Here is an 18,167-nt window from a genome sequence, read left to right on the forward strand (position 1 = left end):
CCTATATCAGGTCACCCCTGTTCCGACCCAGTTGTGGTTCCTCTTCCCAACCATCGGAAGAATCCCCGAGTTCACAACACCCCCAATCTAGGTCAGTGACAGTATACTCAGGCCACATGGACCCGGGGAATCGGAACCCAGAGGCAAGCACCATGCAGGACCTGGTTTCCCGAGTACAGAGTCAGGAAGCAGCACAGAATCAGGTGATGCATTATCTCCAGGAATTATCTGGCCGGCTGGATCAAATCCAGACTTCTCTGGCTTCAGTGGTTCCTGCTCCAGTTCCAGTATCCGATCCAGTGGTTGTCTCTAGCAATGTTCCATCCTTGTCTGGAACCAGGTCACGCCTTCAGCTTCCTACTCCTTCTCGTTATAACGGGAATCCAAAGAATTGCCGTGGTTTCCTCAATCAGTGTGAGGTACATTTCGAACTCCTTTCACATAACTTTCCTACTGATCGGTCTAAAGTGGCATACATTATCTCTTTGCTTGAGGGTTCAGTGTTGGAGTGGGTGTCACCGTTATGGGAGCGATCAGATCCGTTGGTTTCTAGTTATACCAACTTCATCACGTCATTCCGAAGGATCTTTGATGAGTCCGGCAGGACGACCGCTGCTTCTGCTGACTTGCTCCGTGTCCGACAAGGCTCTCGTTCAGTGGGACAGTATGTGATTCATTTTCAAACCATAGCTTCAGAACTGTGCTGGAATAATGATGCCCTTCGGGCTGCTTTTTGGAATGGGCTCACTGATCGTTTAAAGGACGAGTTGATCACTAGAGATCTGCCAGATTCCTTGGAACAGTTGATCTCTCTCTGTGTAAAGGTGGATCTTCGCATGCAGGAACGAGGTGGTGAACGTAGTCGGTCAGATCGGTCAAGATTCCGATCTCTGCCGTCTAAGCAAACAGTTATTCCGAGTCTAGACGAACCCATGCAGATTAATCGGTCTCGGCTGTCCCCAGAAGAACGTCAGCGTCGTCGTGAGGGTAGACTCTGCCTCTACTGTGGAGCTGCGGATCATTTTCTCAAGTTTTGCAAGTCTCGCCCGGGAAACGGGCAGTCCTAGCTTGTTCTGGAGAAGTCGAGCTAGGGGTTTCTTCTAAATCTTCTCCGGCAGTGGACTGTTTACTCTCCGTGTCTCTGTTTTCTAAGTCAGTAATCAAAACCAGTAAGGCACTGTTGGACTCAGGGGCTGCGGGGAATTTTATTTCCCTTTCCTGTGCCCAGAATCTGGGTTTACAGTTACGGTCGGTCGAACGACCTATTACGTTGACTGCTATCAATGGTACCCAAATTTCTAATGGTCTGATTTCAAGTTGTACAGTGCCAATCAAGCTGCAAGTGGGAGCTTTGCATCAAGAATATCTGGAGTTCCTAGTGATTCGGGAGATGCCTCATGATCTCGTTCTTGGTCTTCCTTGGCTCAAGCTTCACAACACTCACGTCGACTGGAGGTCGACACAGATAATTTCTTGGAGTTCATTTTGTCATTCAAATTGTCTCACTCCTGTCTACCCGCTCCGTGTATCTTCCAAGTCGGATGAAGGGCTTATTCCGGAGGCTTATCGGGAGTTTTCAGATGTGTTTTCGGAACAGGCGGCCGATCAGTTACCACCGAATAGACCCTGGGACTGTCCTATTGAGCTCATTCCGGGGAAAATGCCACCTCGGGGTCGCACTTATCCTTTATCAGTACCCGAGACTCAAGCTATGTCAGAATATATCAAGTCTAATCTGCAGAAAGGATTCATCCGCCCCTCTACTTCCCCGGCGGGAGCAGGTTTCTTTTTTGTGAAGAAAAAGGACGGAGGCCTGAGGCCATGTATCGACTATCATGGTCTAAATGATGTCACCATTAAGAATAAGTATCCTTTGCCGCTCATCACAGAGCTTTTTGATAGAGTTCGCGGAGCCCGAGTCTTCACCAAGCTCGATTTAAGGGGAGCTTATAATTTGATACGTATCCGACAGGGGGACGAATGGAAGACGGCCTTCAATACTAGGGACGGGCATTATGAGTACATGGTAATGCCGTTCGGCCTCAGCAACGCCCCCGCCGTCTTCCAGGGATTCATTAATGAAATCTTTCGGGATATGTTATACCTAAATGTAGTGGTATATTTGGATGACATTCTGATATTTTCTAAGAATCTCACTGAGCACAGGGTACAGGTTAAAGAGGTACTTCTTCGATTGCGAGAGAACCATCTTTATGGCAAGATTTCCAAGTGTACCTTTGAGGTCCCTTCTATTCCATTTCTTGGTTACATCATTTCAGGCACGGAGCTTCGTATGGATCCGGAGAAACTCTCTGCCATTCGGGACTGGACTCAGCCTCTTTCCTTGAAAGCGGTGCAACGATTTCTGGGGTTTGCAAATTACTACCGGAAATTCATAAAGGGTTTCTCTACCATTGTGGCGCCTATTACTGCCCTAACAAAGAAGGGGTCTGACCCAAGCCATTGGTCCTCTGAAGCTGTAGCAGCGTTCGCTCAGTTGAATGCAGCCTTTATGACTGCTCCGGTACTTCAACAACCAGATTTTTTAAAACCATTCTTTTTGGAGGTTGATGCCTTTACGGTAGGCATTGGTGCCGTGCTTTCGCAGTACGCTCCAGATGGGAAGTTACATCCATGTGGTTTCCATTCTCGCAAGTTCTCTCCTGCTGAACGAAATTACACCATTGGAGACAAAGAGCTGTTGGCAATAAAATCTGCCTTGGAAGAATGGAGATATCTTTTGGAAGGTGCTAAACACCTAATTACGATTTTCACTGATCACAAGAATTTGCTGTATCTCAAGACGGCCCAGTGCTTGAATCCCCGTCAAGCTAGATGGGCGCTCTTCTTTGCCCGATTTTCGTTTGTTATTAAGTACTGGGCTGGAACTTTTAACACCAAGGCTGATGCCCTATCCCGTTCCTTAACGGCTTCGGATGAGGAGAATTCCGTTGAAAAGGCTTTGATTCTCAGTCCAGTTTCTATTTCAGCGGCTCCCACCGCGTTGTCCTCCTGGAAGAATGTCTGTGCCAGCTAAATTTTGACCAAGATTGTTGCAGTGGGCTTACATTTTCAAGTTTTCTGGTCATCCTGGAGTTCAAAAGATGTGGGAATTTCTACGAAGATCTTACTGGTGGGACACTATGAAGAAGGATGTTCAAGATTATGTCAACTCATGTCCTCAATGTGCTCAGCACAAAACTCTTCGTCTGCCTCCTGCGGGGTTGTTGCACCCATTGTCCATTCCTAAGAGGCCTTGGACCCATATCTCTATGGACTTTGTTACTGAACTGCCCCTCTCTAAGGGTCATAACACCGTCTGGGTAATTATTGACCGTTTCTCTAAGATGGCACATTTTGTTCCGTTGACCGGGTTACCATCAGCTTCTAAGTTGGCTTTGTTATTTATCCGGCAACACTTCCACCTGCACGGGTTACCTTTGGAAATAGTCTTTGACCGGGGGGTACAGTTCACTGCAAGATTCTGGAGAGCCCTCTGTACGGCCTTACAAATAAAACTCAAGTTTTCATCCGCTTACCATCCACAAACCAATGGGCAAACTGAAGCGTCAATCAAGATTTAGAGACTTTTCTCCGTGTTTATCTCTCCCCCTCGCAAGACGATTGGGTGGAGCTGTTGCCTTGGGCCGAGTTTGCCCATAATCATCTATACCACTCTTCGACTGGTGAGTCCCCATTTTTTTATTAATTATGGATTTCATCCCCAAGTTCCAGAATTACCCATTTGTCCTCCGGAAGAAGTTCCTGCTGCAGCCTCTACTCACCGGCACTTCAGTCAAATCTGGAGTCGAGTTCATGCTAACCTCAAGAGAGTCCCCAGCCGCTATAAGTTCTTTGCGGATAGGAAGCGACGGGCAGCTCCTCAATACAAGGTTGGTGACAGGGCATGGCTCTCTACCCGCATTCTCCGTTTAAAGGTGCCCACTATGACGTTCGCACCGAGGCTCATTGGTCCTTACCCCGTGTTACAAGTCCTAAATCCGGTTGTTTGCAAATTGGGATTGCCTTCCCACCTCCGGATACCAGATTCCTTCCATGTCTCTCTTCTTCGCCCTCTTATTTTGAACCGGTTTCATTCAAAGTCCCCAAGGCCAACCTCTGCAGAGGCTGAAGATGGTACGGACTTTGAAATCAAAGCTATTCTTGACTCTCGCTATCTTCACAAGAATCTACAGTATTTGGTGGAATGGAAAGGTTTTGGCCCTGAGGAAAGGAGCTGGGTCAAGGCTACTGAAGTTACGGCTCCCCGACTGGTGCGGATCTTCCATTCCAGACAACCAACAAAACCTGGAAAGTGTCCAGGGGCCACTCCTGGAGGGGGGGTTATGTCACATGCCAGAGGCGGCGTTCGCCGTGCTTACCCCTGCGTGCCTGCTGGTCTGTGTTGCGGCCTCCGCCTTCGGTGGGCCACGGGCTCCGGCGTCTGGCTGGCGCGGCTCCCGGCGGTTCTCCGGGGCAGGGGCGCTGCCATGACACCCGGCATCACGTGGGCGGGGAGCAGGTGACGTCATCAGACTGTTCCGCCAATCCAGCGGTGGCGGGAGATTCAAAGTCAGACGCCGGACAGAGCCTTGGCGCCTGAGTATCGTCTTTTCCCCTGAAGTGGATGCCAGCGCTCTTGTTCCCGGCGAGAATCTCTGAAGTTGTACTCCAGTGTCTCCGGCATTTCCAGGTGCCAGTTCGCTGCATAGTTTCCAGCGTTCCCAGCGGCTGGTGTGTCTCTCTGCGGTCCAGTGACCAGTGCTCCTTGGAGTCAGCGTGGGCTGCGGGCCCTAATCACCATTCTCAAGTTCTACAAATTATCAGCGTCTAAAACCACCGCACTCGAGTTCTTCAAATCATCAGCGTCTCAATGACCGTTCTCAAGTTCTACAAATCATCAGCGTCTTAAACCACTGCACTCAAGTTCTTCAAATCATCAGCGTCTCAATCACCGCTCTCAAGTTCTACAAATCATCAGCGTCTTAAACCACTGCACTCAAGTTCTTCAAATCACCAGCGTCTTAATCACCGTTCTCAAGTTCTGCAAATCATCAGCGTCTTAAATCACTGCACTCAAGTTCTTCAAATCATCAGCGTCTTAAACCACTGCTCTCAAGTTCTTCAAATCATCAGCGTTTTAATCACCACTCATCAGTTCTTTAAATCATCTGTGTCTTTAAAACATCGCTCACAATTTCTTCAGTCACCAGTATCTTTAACATTGCTCACAAACTCTTCAATAGGCCTGGACATTCCCTCATAAGTTCCCTTTCTGCTATATGACATTGAGTTGCTCTTTTCCTGCAATAAAGCTCTTCAATATTTCACCAAACCTTACTGTCAGAGTCCTGTATGAGGAAATCCTATATCAGGTCACCCCTGTTCCGACCCAGTTGTGGTTCCTCTTCCCAACCATCGGAAGAATCCCCGAGTTCACAACACCCCCAATCTAGGTCAGTGACACTCTGCACATGTTATATCTGCCTCCCCTGCAGTGCACATGGTTTTGCCCAATTGCTAACAAAGTTCCTCCTGCGATCAACTCAGAATTACCCCCAATAACTCTTGTGTTATTATATATTTGATCTTTCTATTACACCAATAATGTTTTTAATACTATACAAAAGTGCACCAAGGTAATATTATTGAGGTGATGAACCTATTACAATTTATATTGCTATTCAGCAATGTTTCCCCTTCATACACACACTTAAAGTTCCCATACATGCTTTAACAATATCATATTTGGACTACTGCAACTTCTTGACACAGTAACTGCCCCAAATTGTTTGTACCTTTCCTTTCTACAGTACACCCAGGCGACTACACCATAAACCTCCATACACTTTCTCTACTCCATTCCTTCTAGGGCCTCCCTGTTATCACCTGTATAATGCTGGCTATACATTGAAAAATAATTGTTTAGTTGTCACCAATGCACAACAGTTCTAAATGATTGTCATTCAGTATATGGACTTGTATGATAATCAATAATGAAAACAACTGTAAAGCAGTTGGGATCATTGGATTTGATTATCAAACATGATTGTCTTTTAGCTGATTCCATGCAAAGAAGGGAAGATCATACCCACACTTTGTGCAGTGTATGAAGGCACAGGGATATCATTCAGTTGCTTCAGTTCCATGTCCCACTTGCTCAGATGGGATCTGGTAAGGATCCTGATGGTTGGGATCCCGGCAGTCAAATACCGATGCTGGAATCCCGACACTGCTCGGAATGCTGGCGCCAGCATCCTGAATGAGATCACAATCCTGGCACTGGCATCCCAACAGCCGGGATCCCGAACCAGTGGCTGCTGGCCCGCTGGAGTGGTAAGCCGCAAGGTTGGAGGGTGTTAGGTTTAGGCTGCGGGTGGAGATTAGGTTTAGGCTGCAGGGTGAGGATTAGGTTCAGGCTGGGGGGAGGGGTGTTTAGATGTAGGCACCCATGGGAAGGGTTAGGGTTAGGTTGTGGGGGGAGGGTTATGTTTAGGCTGCGGGAGAGGGGGTTAGGTGTAAACACCACTGAGGAGGGTTAGGATTAGGCTGTGGGGGGAGGGGGGTGAGAGGGTTAGGTTTAGGCTGCAGTAAGAGAGGGTAAGGGTTAGCATACTTACCCGACACCTGTTGGTATTCTAACCATCGGGATGCCGTGGTCGGTATTCTGATCGCTGGCATCCTGAATGCCGGCATTTCAGCCTCAACCAGGTCAGATTGTGTGGCTTATAGTGTAGTCTATGGCCAGCTTTACGCATACATTTGTCTCTATCGTTCTTTCTCATACATATTAGATATTCCACACCCAAAAACATGTACAATAGCAAAGCTACATATAGAAAATCAACTTTGTGTTTTGCCTAAGTTTCTTTTTATTTTCTCGCTTTCCTCAAAATCAATAACAAAAGCTTCATACAAACATGACATACTGGTAGACTTAAATATTGCTTCATCAATTTCCAAACATCTATAGTATTCAATTCTATAGTAATCAATCTGCCTAATACTGCTCTACTATATTCCATTGTCATTCAGCAAATAACAAACAAAATAAAGAAAAACAACAGGTGCACAAAAAAGTACAGGCACAATATAAAAAGTCTATGGAAGTTTTCAGAAGATCCCAGTGCCACGATTAAACCTGTAGCTAAAAAGCATCATTATCATTACCAGTATAAAGAATTGAAATAAATATATTGCTACAAAAAATGCAACTTGCAGAGTGTTCGATATGGAGAATACTAGATATGGGATCTGCTTCAGCAGCTGCAGAACAAAGGGCAGTTATCACAACTACAAGGACAGACATATTGAAAAACAAGAAGGTTACAGTACACAAGTGAAGGAGGATTGTTGGATCTGTCAATACACCACAGGGGCTAGTCAAGATCAAAGTGGATACAAGATGACAAGATGGATGCACGTAAAAGAAAAGAGGGCAATTAAGATGAGTGTAGGTATTGTTCGTTTGACAACTACTATCTGTCCCAAATTAAGAGGGACAGACCCTTAGCACCTTTATTCCATTGGTCAGAATGTTGCTGCACAGCAGTAATGCCAGGCACACAGAGATATGTCCCAATTACAATTGTTCCAAAGCTAAGAGGTATGCTATAATAGTTTTCACACAACTGAAATATAGTTAACTTTCACATGGGGCTAAAACATCCACATTCTAGAATGAATGGAAATACAGTATCAAATAACATTTGCAGAGAATCTGATTTATATACAGATTTACACTGTATTTATTCAAAGAACATAGACATATATTAACTTACTGTATGGAATGTATACGACCGATACTAATTGTGACTACTAAATATTTGAGAAGCTGAAATACTGAAACAGTCTATGTTATTGGAATCAGTGAAAAGCTAAACTGTTGATACCCACAGGACTATGATCATCCTAATTCAGGTTCAAATAATGCATTTCAAGTAAGAAGATTACTGGGGCCAAGGAACAATCATCACAGACTACAAATGTGAAATAAATGTCTTAAAATTTAAAACAATTGCAAAACTCAAAAAAAAAAGAAAAGAAAAAGAAGTGAATAAAATTCTATTCTAACTTTAAACAATGAAGTGATTACATTTTACTGATATCTCACCTGATTGGGTTCATTAAACCAGTTTAAGTCAGAAGCTGTTTTAGGCTCTCTGACAAGGCTCTCAGTCAACTGGGGAACACTTTGGGGTTTCGTGAGCGTTAAGTCTGGAATATCTGGTGCTGTGGAAAAACATGTTGGATAATATGTTCCTGGTGCTTCTGGTGGAGCCATCCTCACTTCCATGTATTTTAATGTCCCGTCTGTGTTCAGGTAAAGTGTTGGTTTATACTGATCCATATAAGACTGAGAGAGTGATTTGTTGGAAAAACAAGACCCACAACCATCATCATAATTCTTTCTAAGGCACCTAACAATTAGTATAGTAAAAGTAACAAGAGAAACTACACTAATGGCCACAAGAGAAATAATAAGATACAAGGTCATGTCTGGCGTTGATTTAGAGTTTATAAGAAAATCTTGAGGTTTGGAACCTTCTTCCACAACATGATCCATGATAGTCACAAGTACAGTGACTGTAGCTGACAGAGAAGGTTCCCCGTGGTCACTGACTGATATCTCAAGTCGGTGCTCTGTGGTATCTGCCTCATGTAAGCCCCGCAGAGTTCTGACTTCTCCTGTGTACTCAGAGATGTGAAACAAAGCCGGCCTGGCAGGCTGAGCAAGGCTATAGATGAGCCAGGCATTGTGCCCAGAATCTAGATCCACTGCAGATACCTTACTAACTAAATATCCAGCAGAGGCAGATTTTGGAATGGACTCTTGAGCAATGATTTCCCCTGAGCTCTCTGGATATAATATAGTGGGATAGTTGTCATTTGTATCCAGAATAAACATGAAGACAGAAACATTGGAAAATAGCTTTGGAGATCCAGAATCTTCCACTCTTGCAGTGATCTGTAGAACTTGGAATTGCTCATAATCAAAGGAACGTTGGGCATAAATATTCCCAGTATCGGAGTTAATGTAGACAAATGAGGAGACAGGAGAAACATGAATGTGGTTCTCAGCTATGGAATAAATCAGGTTTGCATTAGCTCCCTCATCTGGATCTACAGCAGATACTGTACACAGCAGTCTTCCGGGCTCATTGTTTTCTGCTATGAAGGCATTGTAGGCAGTCTGTAGAAATGCTGGAGGATTATCATTAACATCGGAAACAGTAATGGTGACTGTAGTCTGGCTGCTTAAAGATGGAGACCCCAGATCAGATGCAATCAGTGTAATAGTATATTGTGAGACCTGCTCCCTGTCCAGATGTCCACTAGTGACCAGTGAGTAACGATTGGACATGGGCTGGCATCTAAAGGGTAAATCTGGTGATACATCCAGCTTTGTTTCACCATTCTTACCAGAGTCTTTGTCTCGGACTGTAATAAACCCCAAAACAGTTCCTATTGGGGCATTTTCAGGTATTTCATTATTTTTAGAGGTAAAAATAATTTCTGGGATGTTATCATTTACATCTTCTATCTCAATCTGAATACGACAGCGACCCTCACGGTTTGGTGTGCCGTGGTCTTTTGCTGTGATAAATAATTCATAAACATTTGATACTTCAAAATCCACCAATCCTTTAATGAACACTTCACCTGTGAGTGGGTTTATATCAAATATTTCCTTTGTTGATTGTGAAGTGCGGTGATCAATGGAAAATGTAAACTCACTATTTATACCTTCATCTGAATCTGTGGCATTAAGTCTAATAATAACTGTATTTAAAGGGAAGTTTTCTACTACATTTATCTTATACCGGGAATGTTCAAACACTGGTGCATTGTCATTTATATCTAATACAATAACAGATATCTGAGTGGACCCTGATCTGGGCTGCTCTCCCCCATCAATGGCAGTGAGAATAAGCCTGTGTTCTGCTTTCTCTTCTCTATCCAGGATTTTTTCAAGTACTAATTCTGCAATGAGGATTCCATCATCTTTAGTTACTGACAATGAAAAATATGGATTTGGATTCAGTCTATATTTACTAACACTATTAAAACCAACATCAAGATCTTGTGCATTTTCTAACGGGAACTGTACACCAGGGGCTGTTATTAACTCTAAAATCTTTATAACCTGATTAGTGCTTGAAAAAAATGGTGAGTTATCATTTATATCCAAAATCTCAATTTCCAGACTGTGCAGCTCCGGAGGGTTCTCAGCCACAATCTCTAAATGCAGCAAACAGCTTGGGCTGGACGCACACAGACTCTCTCTATCAATCCTCTCATGTACAGTCAGAGATCCAGTTTTCTGATCAATAGCAAAATATCTGCTGCTCCCTTCAGATCCCAAACTCAGTCTCCTTTTACTAATATCTGCTGGGTTTAATCTCAAATCCTGAGCTACATTCCCCACAACAGTCCCTGAATCTGACTCCTCAGCGATTGAGTAATGAAGCTGCCCAGAGACCCAGCCCCAGCTACAAAGGAGAAAGGAGATTGCTACTTGCCATTTCCAAGCCTCTGTAAAGCTCTTGTTGTCCATATCTTAAATCCTTCTTTTAAAGTTTGTAGAAAAAAAGCATCCTCCTAACAATCCAAATATGTCTACAGTATAAATACAGATCCTTGGAAATTGAAAATCCTTAATTTCTTGCATTGGAAACATCCACAGGGTTCTCATCGGAGCAGCAGCTCTTCTTTGTGTGAGAGAAAAGATGGGAGGATGATTCACTGAGCCAGGGGGAGGAGAGTGCATAGCTGACAAAAGCACATCCTCTAATATAGCTAAAGGAAAATGACTGGATGACAAGTGTGCCCTCTTCTGGTCAATTGCAAGAATTTCCGCTTTTAATTTAAAATATCAAGAACTTTTATGGCAAAACCTCTGCTCTTTTGTTAACACAAAATAAATAAAATTGTTTAAATAAATAAATTATATATATATATATATATATATATATATATATATAAAAAGCCACAAATTCTCATATTTTTTATTTTATTGGTAAAAAAAAGTGAACCGGATGCTGTTAAATAAAAATGTCTATGTTTTAAAATCACTAAGGAATGTAAATTATACAAAAGTATTTGCCTATACAATAAATATGATAGTACAAAACTGTATGTTCTTAACATAAACTCCACATAATTTACAGTTTCATACACTCAAAATAACTGTACTTTGATCAATTGCCAAATGTCATCATAATTTTTTTAATAACTTTATAATTTTTAATTAAGGTCAATTATAAATGACAAAAAAGGAGAATGATATTAAAATATGCAAATATATAAACACAGGGGAATCCTAGTTTTGCTGTTGCCTTACTGTCTAATGTGAAAACCCTAATTAAGAATTTACTTAGAGAAGCATTAGAGTATCAATAGTGTTCAGGACACATGAATTTAATTATTGCATCATGCCTGTGTGGTTTCTTCTTATTTATGTTATGTGCTAATGAAGCATGAGATGAAAGCCAATTTATAAAATCATTTGTTGTACTTGTCTTTATATTACTTAGTAAAAATAACTGTTTTATAACAGAAAACAATCAAATGTTATCGAAGACTTTACTTAATACTAAAAACGTGACATGTAATATAGAAAATGCATTATTTTTCTGGCATTAACATTCGAAAGAAAAATCTGTTTAATTCACTCATTGTATTACTTTTATTTAAATGTTGGGTTCATTTTAGCCACTTTAAATGTATAATCACTTTTATGATTTAGGGGCATATTTTTTAAAGACTATGTGAGGAATATCCCACGAAAACACCCATTTCCGATGGACAGCCACAAATTTTAAGGATTGCCTGAATGTAATGAGGAGGAGCCTCAATTTCTGATCACAAATGCTGCCTACATGGGTTTCTGTAGGGGCTGTGAATCTGTCAGAATTACCAAGTGGTTCCAGAACTTGACCCCGCTGCAAATGCCATTGGAAGATGGCATTAGTCCATAGTAGGCAGTCTAATGGCTACTCTAACACTGATTTTGTTAAGATAGTGTTCCCTCCCCATCGGCAACCACTGTCATATGCACAGTACGGGCAGTGGACCAGAACCAGAAGCTGAGTGATAGTGTAACATACTGCACTGCATTCAGCTCCTTGCCAGGATGGGCACTTATGGGAACCCTTGTCCCAGCAAGAATATACAGCTAAATTTGTGTCAAAAAATTTAATTTTCACGTTCTATGTTTAGTCAAAAACATCATATCCAGACCGCAATAAAAATGCCGGATATGATAAAATGGGCGCTTTGGACTGACGTGGTCGGAAATTGACTTTTGAAGATTAAAGTAAGTTTGTGAACTATTTCCACTATATACAGTAGTAATGTTGCTCATACCACTAACTCCACATTGGTGACCTGTTCCAAAGGAATTTTTAATACTCAGCAAGACACCATCTACGCACATTACAAGACATTACTCACTCTTTCTTCCATGCTCATAATCAGAACTGATTATTCAGAAAACTATCAGATGGCCAATAACATTGCACCAAGATACCATATCCATACTACTTGCACAGTAACCAAAACCAGCTCAATGGTTACAATGTGTTGGGTACAGTATATATTTGCACTATAATTCCACCAGTTATTAGTTAATGCACTAATGAATGTACATTCCTTCTTTACACATACAGATGGAGCCACGGTAGTTGTAGTTCCATCTGTGACTAGACGCGGCCGCCCGGGCACACCTAGCGGTGAGAGAGCCTCCAACCGGCCAGGAACACGCGCCCACGACGCGCCCCATTCACTTGAATGGAGAGCGCTTCCGTGCAGGCGCGCGCGCCCGGATGGAGATGCTTAAAATGGGAGCATCTCTGTGCACTCCCGGCATGACTAGGCGGACGGATCACCTAGTCACGCCGGGAGTGCACACCTGTGATGGAGCCACCTCAGATGAGCATGGCTCCATCTGTATATACCAGCATTTTCTGGAACAGTAAATAAATGTTAAGGTACTATATAGAAACTGTAAATTTCTATGAGCAACATCACACAATACCGCCGGCTGTTACAGTATGTCTTTGTTTCTTCTTATTTTTACCTCCAGCTTTTATTACAAAAACATAGCAATTTTTACTACAGTTTAATTCATTAACATCCTCTGTCATCCTCTAAGGTCAGACACACTTAAAGTATATACACAATTTCCAGTTCATCATTCCAACAACCTCTTCTGTACAACATTAAAAAAAATGATTTTTTTTCTGCAGATCTTGCATATGTTTATGTGCCTCTTGCATCTAACCCTAGCAATGAGGAGCATTCATCCCCTGTCACAGACTGCCCATTAGAAGGCTTATTTTGCACCCTCCAAAACTACTGCTGCCTTGATTCATAAATAGATGTATAGTTCCATATGTCTATGCACATGGCCAGGGTTGGACTGGCCCACAGGGGTACAGGGGAAACCCCCAGTAGGCCCTACTGCCTGGGGGCCCACTTCCTGCTCTACGCATCAGGTTCCAGACTGTGCTGTTACTAATCTAGTACATTATCATGCATGCACTACAGTATTTACTGTATATATTTATCTAGGGGACCAACACTTGCAAAATGGTTAGGCAAACCAATGTGGCGGCTGGGCACACCCCCTCTGGAGGCTGGCCACACCCCTAAACATGGGCCCCTACCACTGTATTCCCCCGGTGGGCCTTACATGCCCCAGTCCGACACTGCACATGGCTTGTACAGGGAGTCAATTTGTCCCACCAAAATGACATTTGAAGGTCAGATGCGCTGCAGGTAGGGTTGGAAACAAAAAACAGTTTTTTTTAACAAAACCCCCCCAAAAATGCTTTTTTTGGTTTAAACCATTTTTTTTGTTTAAACCAATTTTTTTCATTAACGTTTTAATGGAAAAAAAATGTAATCCTGTTTGTTATAATACTGTAAAACATTACAATGTATTAGAAACCTTGATCAGCCATGTTTTAATGCTTTATAACTTTAACAATCCAAAGTTATTAGGCTTTGATATGATTTATTTGACATCTTTCTATAAAACCAATTTTAGACTAAGTATAATTAAAACATGCAAAAGTGCTTTTCAGAGAAACACACAAACAAAAAAGAAGGAGTTAAGAATTAGCACTGGATATGTCACTGGCATTAAACATATTGAATAAAAACACTAGTTTAGATGCCTTTTCAGCTCCCAGTCTGTTTCGAAGCTTCGAAAGAACTAAACTAACAGAAGAAAAAAAATCTTTCTACACTATCTGAAGATGACTGAGCAGTCAGAAGTTGTTCAATAATGGGAAATACATTAGGTTTTGAATTGAAGTAAACATGAAGATTAAACCATGAGGTGTTTTTCGTGAATTGCCTGTTTAATGTGTTTGTGTTGTTTACTCGATCAAACTGTGAGTGTTAATGGTGGTTTTTTCTTGTCCCATGGGAATGTTGGGGAGAAGCTTGATAATAGGCAGATTTAGCACCTCTCTTATCTGATTCACCTCCTTATATCTTTGTTGTGTGTGTGATTTACTGCATTGGTTCACCTTACTTAGATGAAGACCACAAGCAACAAGAATGTGGAATAACACCAGGGATTCCCTTACAATAGGCTTTTTTTAAGAAGTCACAGTGTTGTGCCTGTAGTCACAGCATATAAAAAAACCAGAGTGTTTTTTTTCCTTTAAAAACCATTTGGTTTAAACCAGCCATCCCTGGTGCAAGTCAATTTCATAAATGACCTGGTTTATACAAATTTGATATATGGTAGTACACCCCATTTTTAGATGTAAATAAAACAGTACAGTATATTTGTATTTAACAATTGCTAAGAGAAATTTCAGCAGTCTGCCCTGAAATAATGCAGACACAAACTGATGAAAATGACAATGCCATCTTTAAATGGTGACATAATGACATGGAAATCAATGATTAGGGACACCATGAGAGTGGCCTGTACAGAATGCGTGTAAAATGTAACAGTTTCGGTTAGCATTACTGCCTCACAGCACTGATGTCATGGGTTCGATTCCCACCATGGCCCTAACTGTGTGGAGTAGGTATAGTCACCCCTTGCTTTCCTCTGGGTACTCCAGTTTCCTCCCCAAATCCAAAAATATATTGGTAGGGTAGTTGACTCCTGACAAATATATATCTAATGTGTAAGTGTGTGCATGTACATGGGCAGACTAGATGGGCCAAGTGGTTCTTATCTGCCCATCAATTTCTGATTCTATAAATAGGTATGCATTAAGGAAGACTACTACAAGAAATAAGAATCAAGGCAGACCAATCTTATGTATATGTTGTAACATTCAAATAGGTGGGGTCTCTGTGGGATAACATTTAGCACATTTTTGTGTAAAAATAAATTATGTTTACAGAAGAAGAATATTATACACATATGTGCGCAGAAGCACAACATGCTAGGATCCGGTGGGACTTCGCGCTTAATTGAATCTCCCCTATATGTCTACTAGTATTTGCATATGAACAAATTTCAGTTTCTGGAATCATACTAGGTAGTTCCATCCTTAATGGGAGACAATTATGGTAATTCAGCCATGTTTTGGGCCACAGTAAGCTACATCATACATCATTATAATAAACATCTCTATATTCCTGTTGTATGTGCTTTATAAACTCTGCTGTTGTTACTAAAAATGACCAATTTGCATGATGCACATGAATTACCAGCATACATTTATTTGAACACAGGGTCAAAGCAACATAAACTGCTGTATACAGAGCAATGTGCACTCAGCACCTATTTTTTGTGTACAATGTAAAAATTAGATACACACATAGGTCGGGATCTAGGGAAGTCCAAGTTTGGTGGCCGTGCGGGATGCCGTCCGAAGCAGACTTTTTTTTAAAGGTGCAATCATGTACAAGGCTAAACCATGCCTTGTACATAATTGCCTCTTTAAAAAAAACATCTGAGTTTCGCCGGCATCCCACACGGCCACCAAACTCGTCCTTCATTACATCCTGGCCATAGTATATTAAAAATGTGTGACATGCAGTGATACTTTTTTCCAGTCACTACAGCTGCCAAATGCTCTATATAAATGATTGCCAACCTCTACAGAGGTAGAAGTACCTCAAAGTTTCTGCATTAGGGAGATCACTGTAAGAGACCATGATCCTCAGACTATCCATCTATTATCCTCTTTATATCATATATTGTGTCGACATTCAGGATGTTGACATGTACAAAATGCCAACATGTTGACATTCGCAATATAGACACTTACATCATGTTGGCATTGCCAGAATGTCAAAATCTGGCATGTTGACAATGGGATTTGCCATTGAATCTTACGCTAGGTCTAACTCTAACTGCAGCCTAACCATAACCCTAACCCTAATTTCAGCCTAAACGCAACCCCAAACAAATCCTAAACCTAACCCTAAAATGCTGCATCAACAGTTGACTTTAACAATGTCAGCATTAAGTCAGTGTTTACATTGGGTATGTTGACATATTGAATGTCAACATTCTGTATATGTTGATATCCTGAATGTCAACAAACTGATTGTATACCCTATGCAATATGCACCAATGCCCTCCTCAACATATCACGGGCTCCCATAAGATCATCAAACACATCCTCTGAAATACTATCTGCTGTTGTAAATAGTACAAAAAGTGAAATAGTGAAAAAAATAATACATAAATAAATAAATAAATTATATACGGTATATATATATACCTGTGTGTGTGTCTATATATAGTCTGCAGTAGCGCGCACTCTCATGATTCACTTAGTAACAGCTACTTGGGTGTCACCCATGATGTCCAATCAGGATATCCATATACAGAGACAAGACAGGGCACTCACCAGGATTTAGTTGCACATAAAAAGACTGTAGGTTTATTTCAAGTAATTTTATGATAACAAGTAATCTCAATGTTTCGGTCCAACCAGGACCATCCTCAAGAGGAACAACAATACAGCATGGTCACCACAAAGTACAGTCCACAAGGATCCAGCAACAAACTGAATCCTGTCTAGCAGGCTCCTAATATACCCACTGGAATCTGATTTGCAGCCAAAAACATCACATCCAATATATACAGTATTAAAATATGAGTAAATTCAATATACAGATTGATAAACTGCATTTTTAGCTTTGATAGTTTGCCATTGATAACAAATATAATTAGATAAAACCAGCAGCAGATGCATTTATCCATGTCATTTTTTTTTTTTATTACTGTATTAAAACAAATAAGTGAAACATAATAGAAACCACTAAAAAAGAGATGGGGGGGGGGGGGGGTTTAAACAATTACTAATTTACTAACTCAATGTAAACACCACATGAAAAAGTAACAATTACAGTTTGAAGATAATATATTGAGTATCATAAGAGGTCATGAAAGATCACTATAAAATATAAAAATTAAACCTAATGGGGTATATTCAATTAGGGTCGGAACCATTCCGACATGCATTTGTCGGAATGGATCTGACAACCCCTATTCAATCCTATCTCAATTCGACTTTAAAAAAAATCGAATTGAGATGAGACCTGTGAGCAGAGGAGAGGGGGGAGACCAGCGGGGAGAGCCGGAGGAGAGCAGCGCTACAGCAGCGCTGCAGAAGGATGTCTCACAGCCGCCAGACCTCACGGCAGTGTCCGCCCGGCTCAGCAAGCGTGACCTCACTTGCTGGAGTCAGATGGATGCTGCCGTGAGTGGCGCAGTTGTGACATCCTCCTGCAGCGCTGTGCTGTAGCGCTGCTCTCTCCTGTATGCCCGCAGCTCTCCCCCGTCTCCCCGCGGCTCTCCCTGTAAGGTCCCTCATCTCAGTTCAACATTTTTTTATGTTGGACTGAGATGGTCGGAAACGGGGCCAAATCCTGTCGAATTTGGCCCCGTTTCCCTCAAAAGTACGTGAATCGGCAGCTATACCGCCGATTCACGTAGTATTCGACAAGTCGAATTCCCCGACATGTCGAATAAAAATAGCAGGGATTGAATAGGTCGAATCACGATTCGACCTTAAAAAGTCGAAACTGCCTTCTTTTTGACAGACAGCAGCTTTCGACCCTAATTGAATATACCCCAATGTATTAAAATTATATATCACCAGTACACATATAAAATATGATAGATTTTTGTTATGCACAAAACAACAGCAAATTCTGATTTGGATATACAGTGT

General features: G+C 41.7%; 1 protein-coding gene across 40 annotated transcripts in view; it reads right to left on the minus strand.

Moving 5' to 3' along the window:
* LOC134933410 (protocadherin gamma-C5-like) overlaps window positions 1-18,167 on the minus strand; it is a 688,451-nt gene that overhangs the window by 116,692 nt on the left and 553,592 nt on the right. For 2 of the 40 annotated variants that reach the window (XM_063928584.1, XM_063928571.1), the window contains exon 1: window positions 8,114-10,711. The exons of the other annotated variants lie outside the window; for them this stretch is intronic. In XM_063928584.1, coding sequence (XP_063784654.1) covers window positions 8,114-10,558 — 2,445 coding nt within the window. In that variant the 5' untranslated portion in view covers window positions 10,559-10,711. Of the gene's footprint in view, window positions 1-8,113; window positions 10,712-18,167 lie in introns of those variants that run through there. 40 annotated transcript variants of the gene reach the window in all.

This window comes from Pseudophryne corroboree, chromosome 6 (genome assembly GCF_028390025.1).
Source record: "Pseudophryne corroboree isolate aPseCor3 chromosome 6, aPseCor3.hap2, whole genome shotgun sequence".
Lineage (NCBI taxonomy): Eukaryota > Metazoa > Chordata > Amphibia > Anura > Myobatrachidae > Pseudophryne > Pseudophryne corroboree.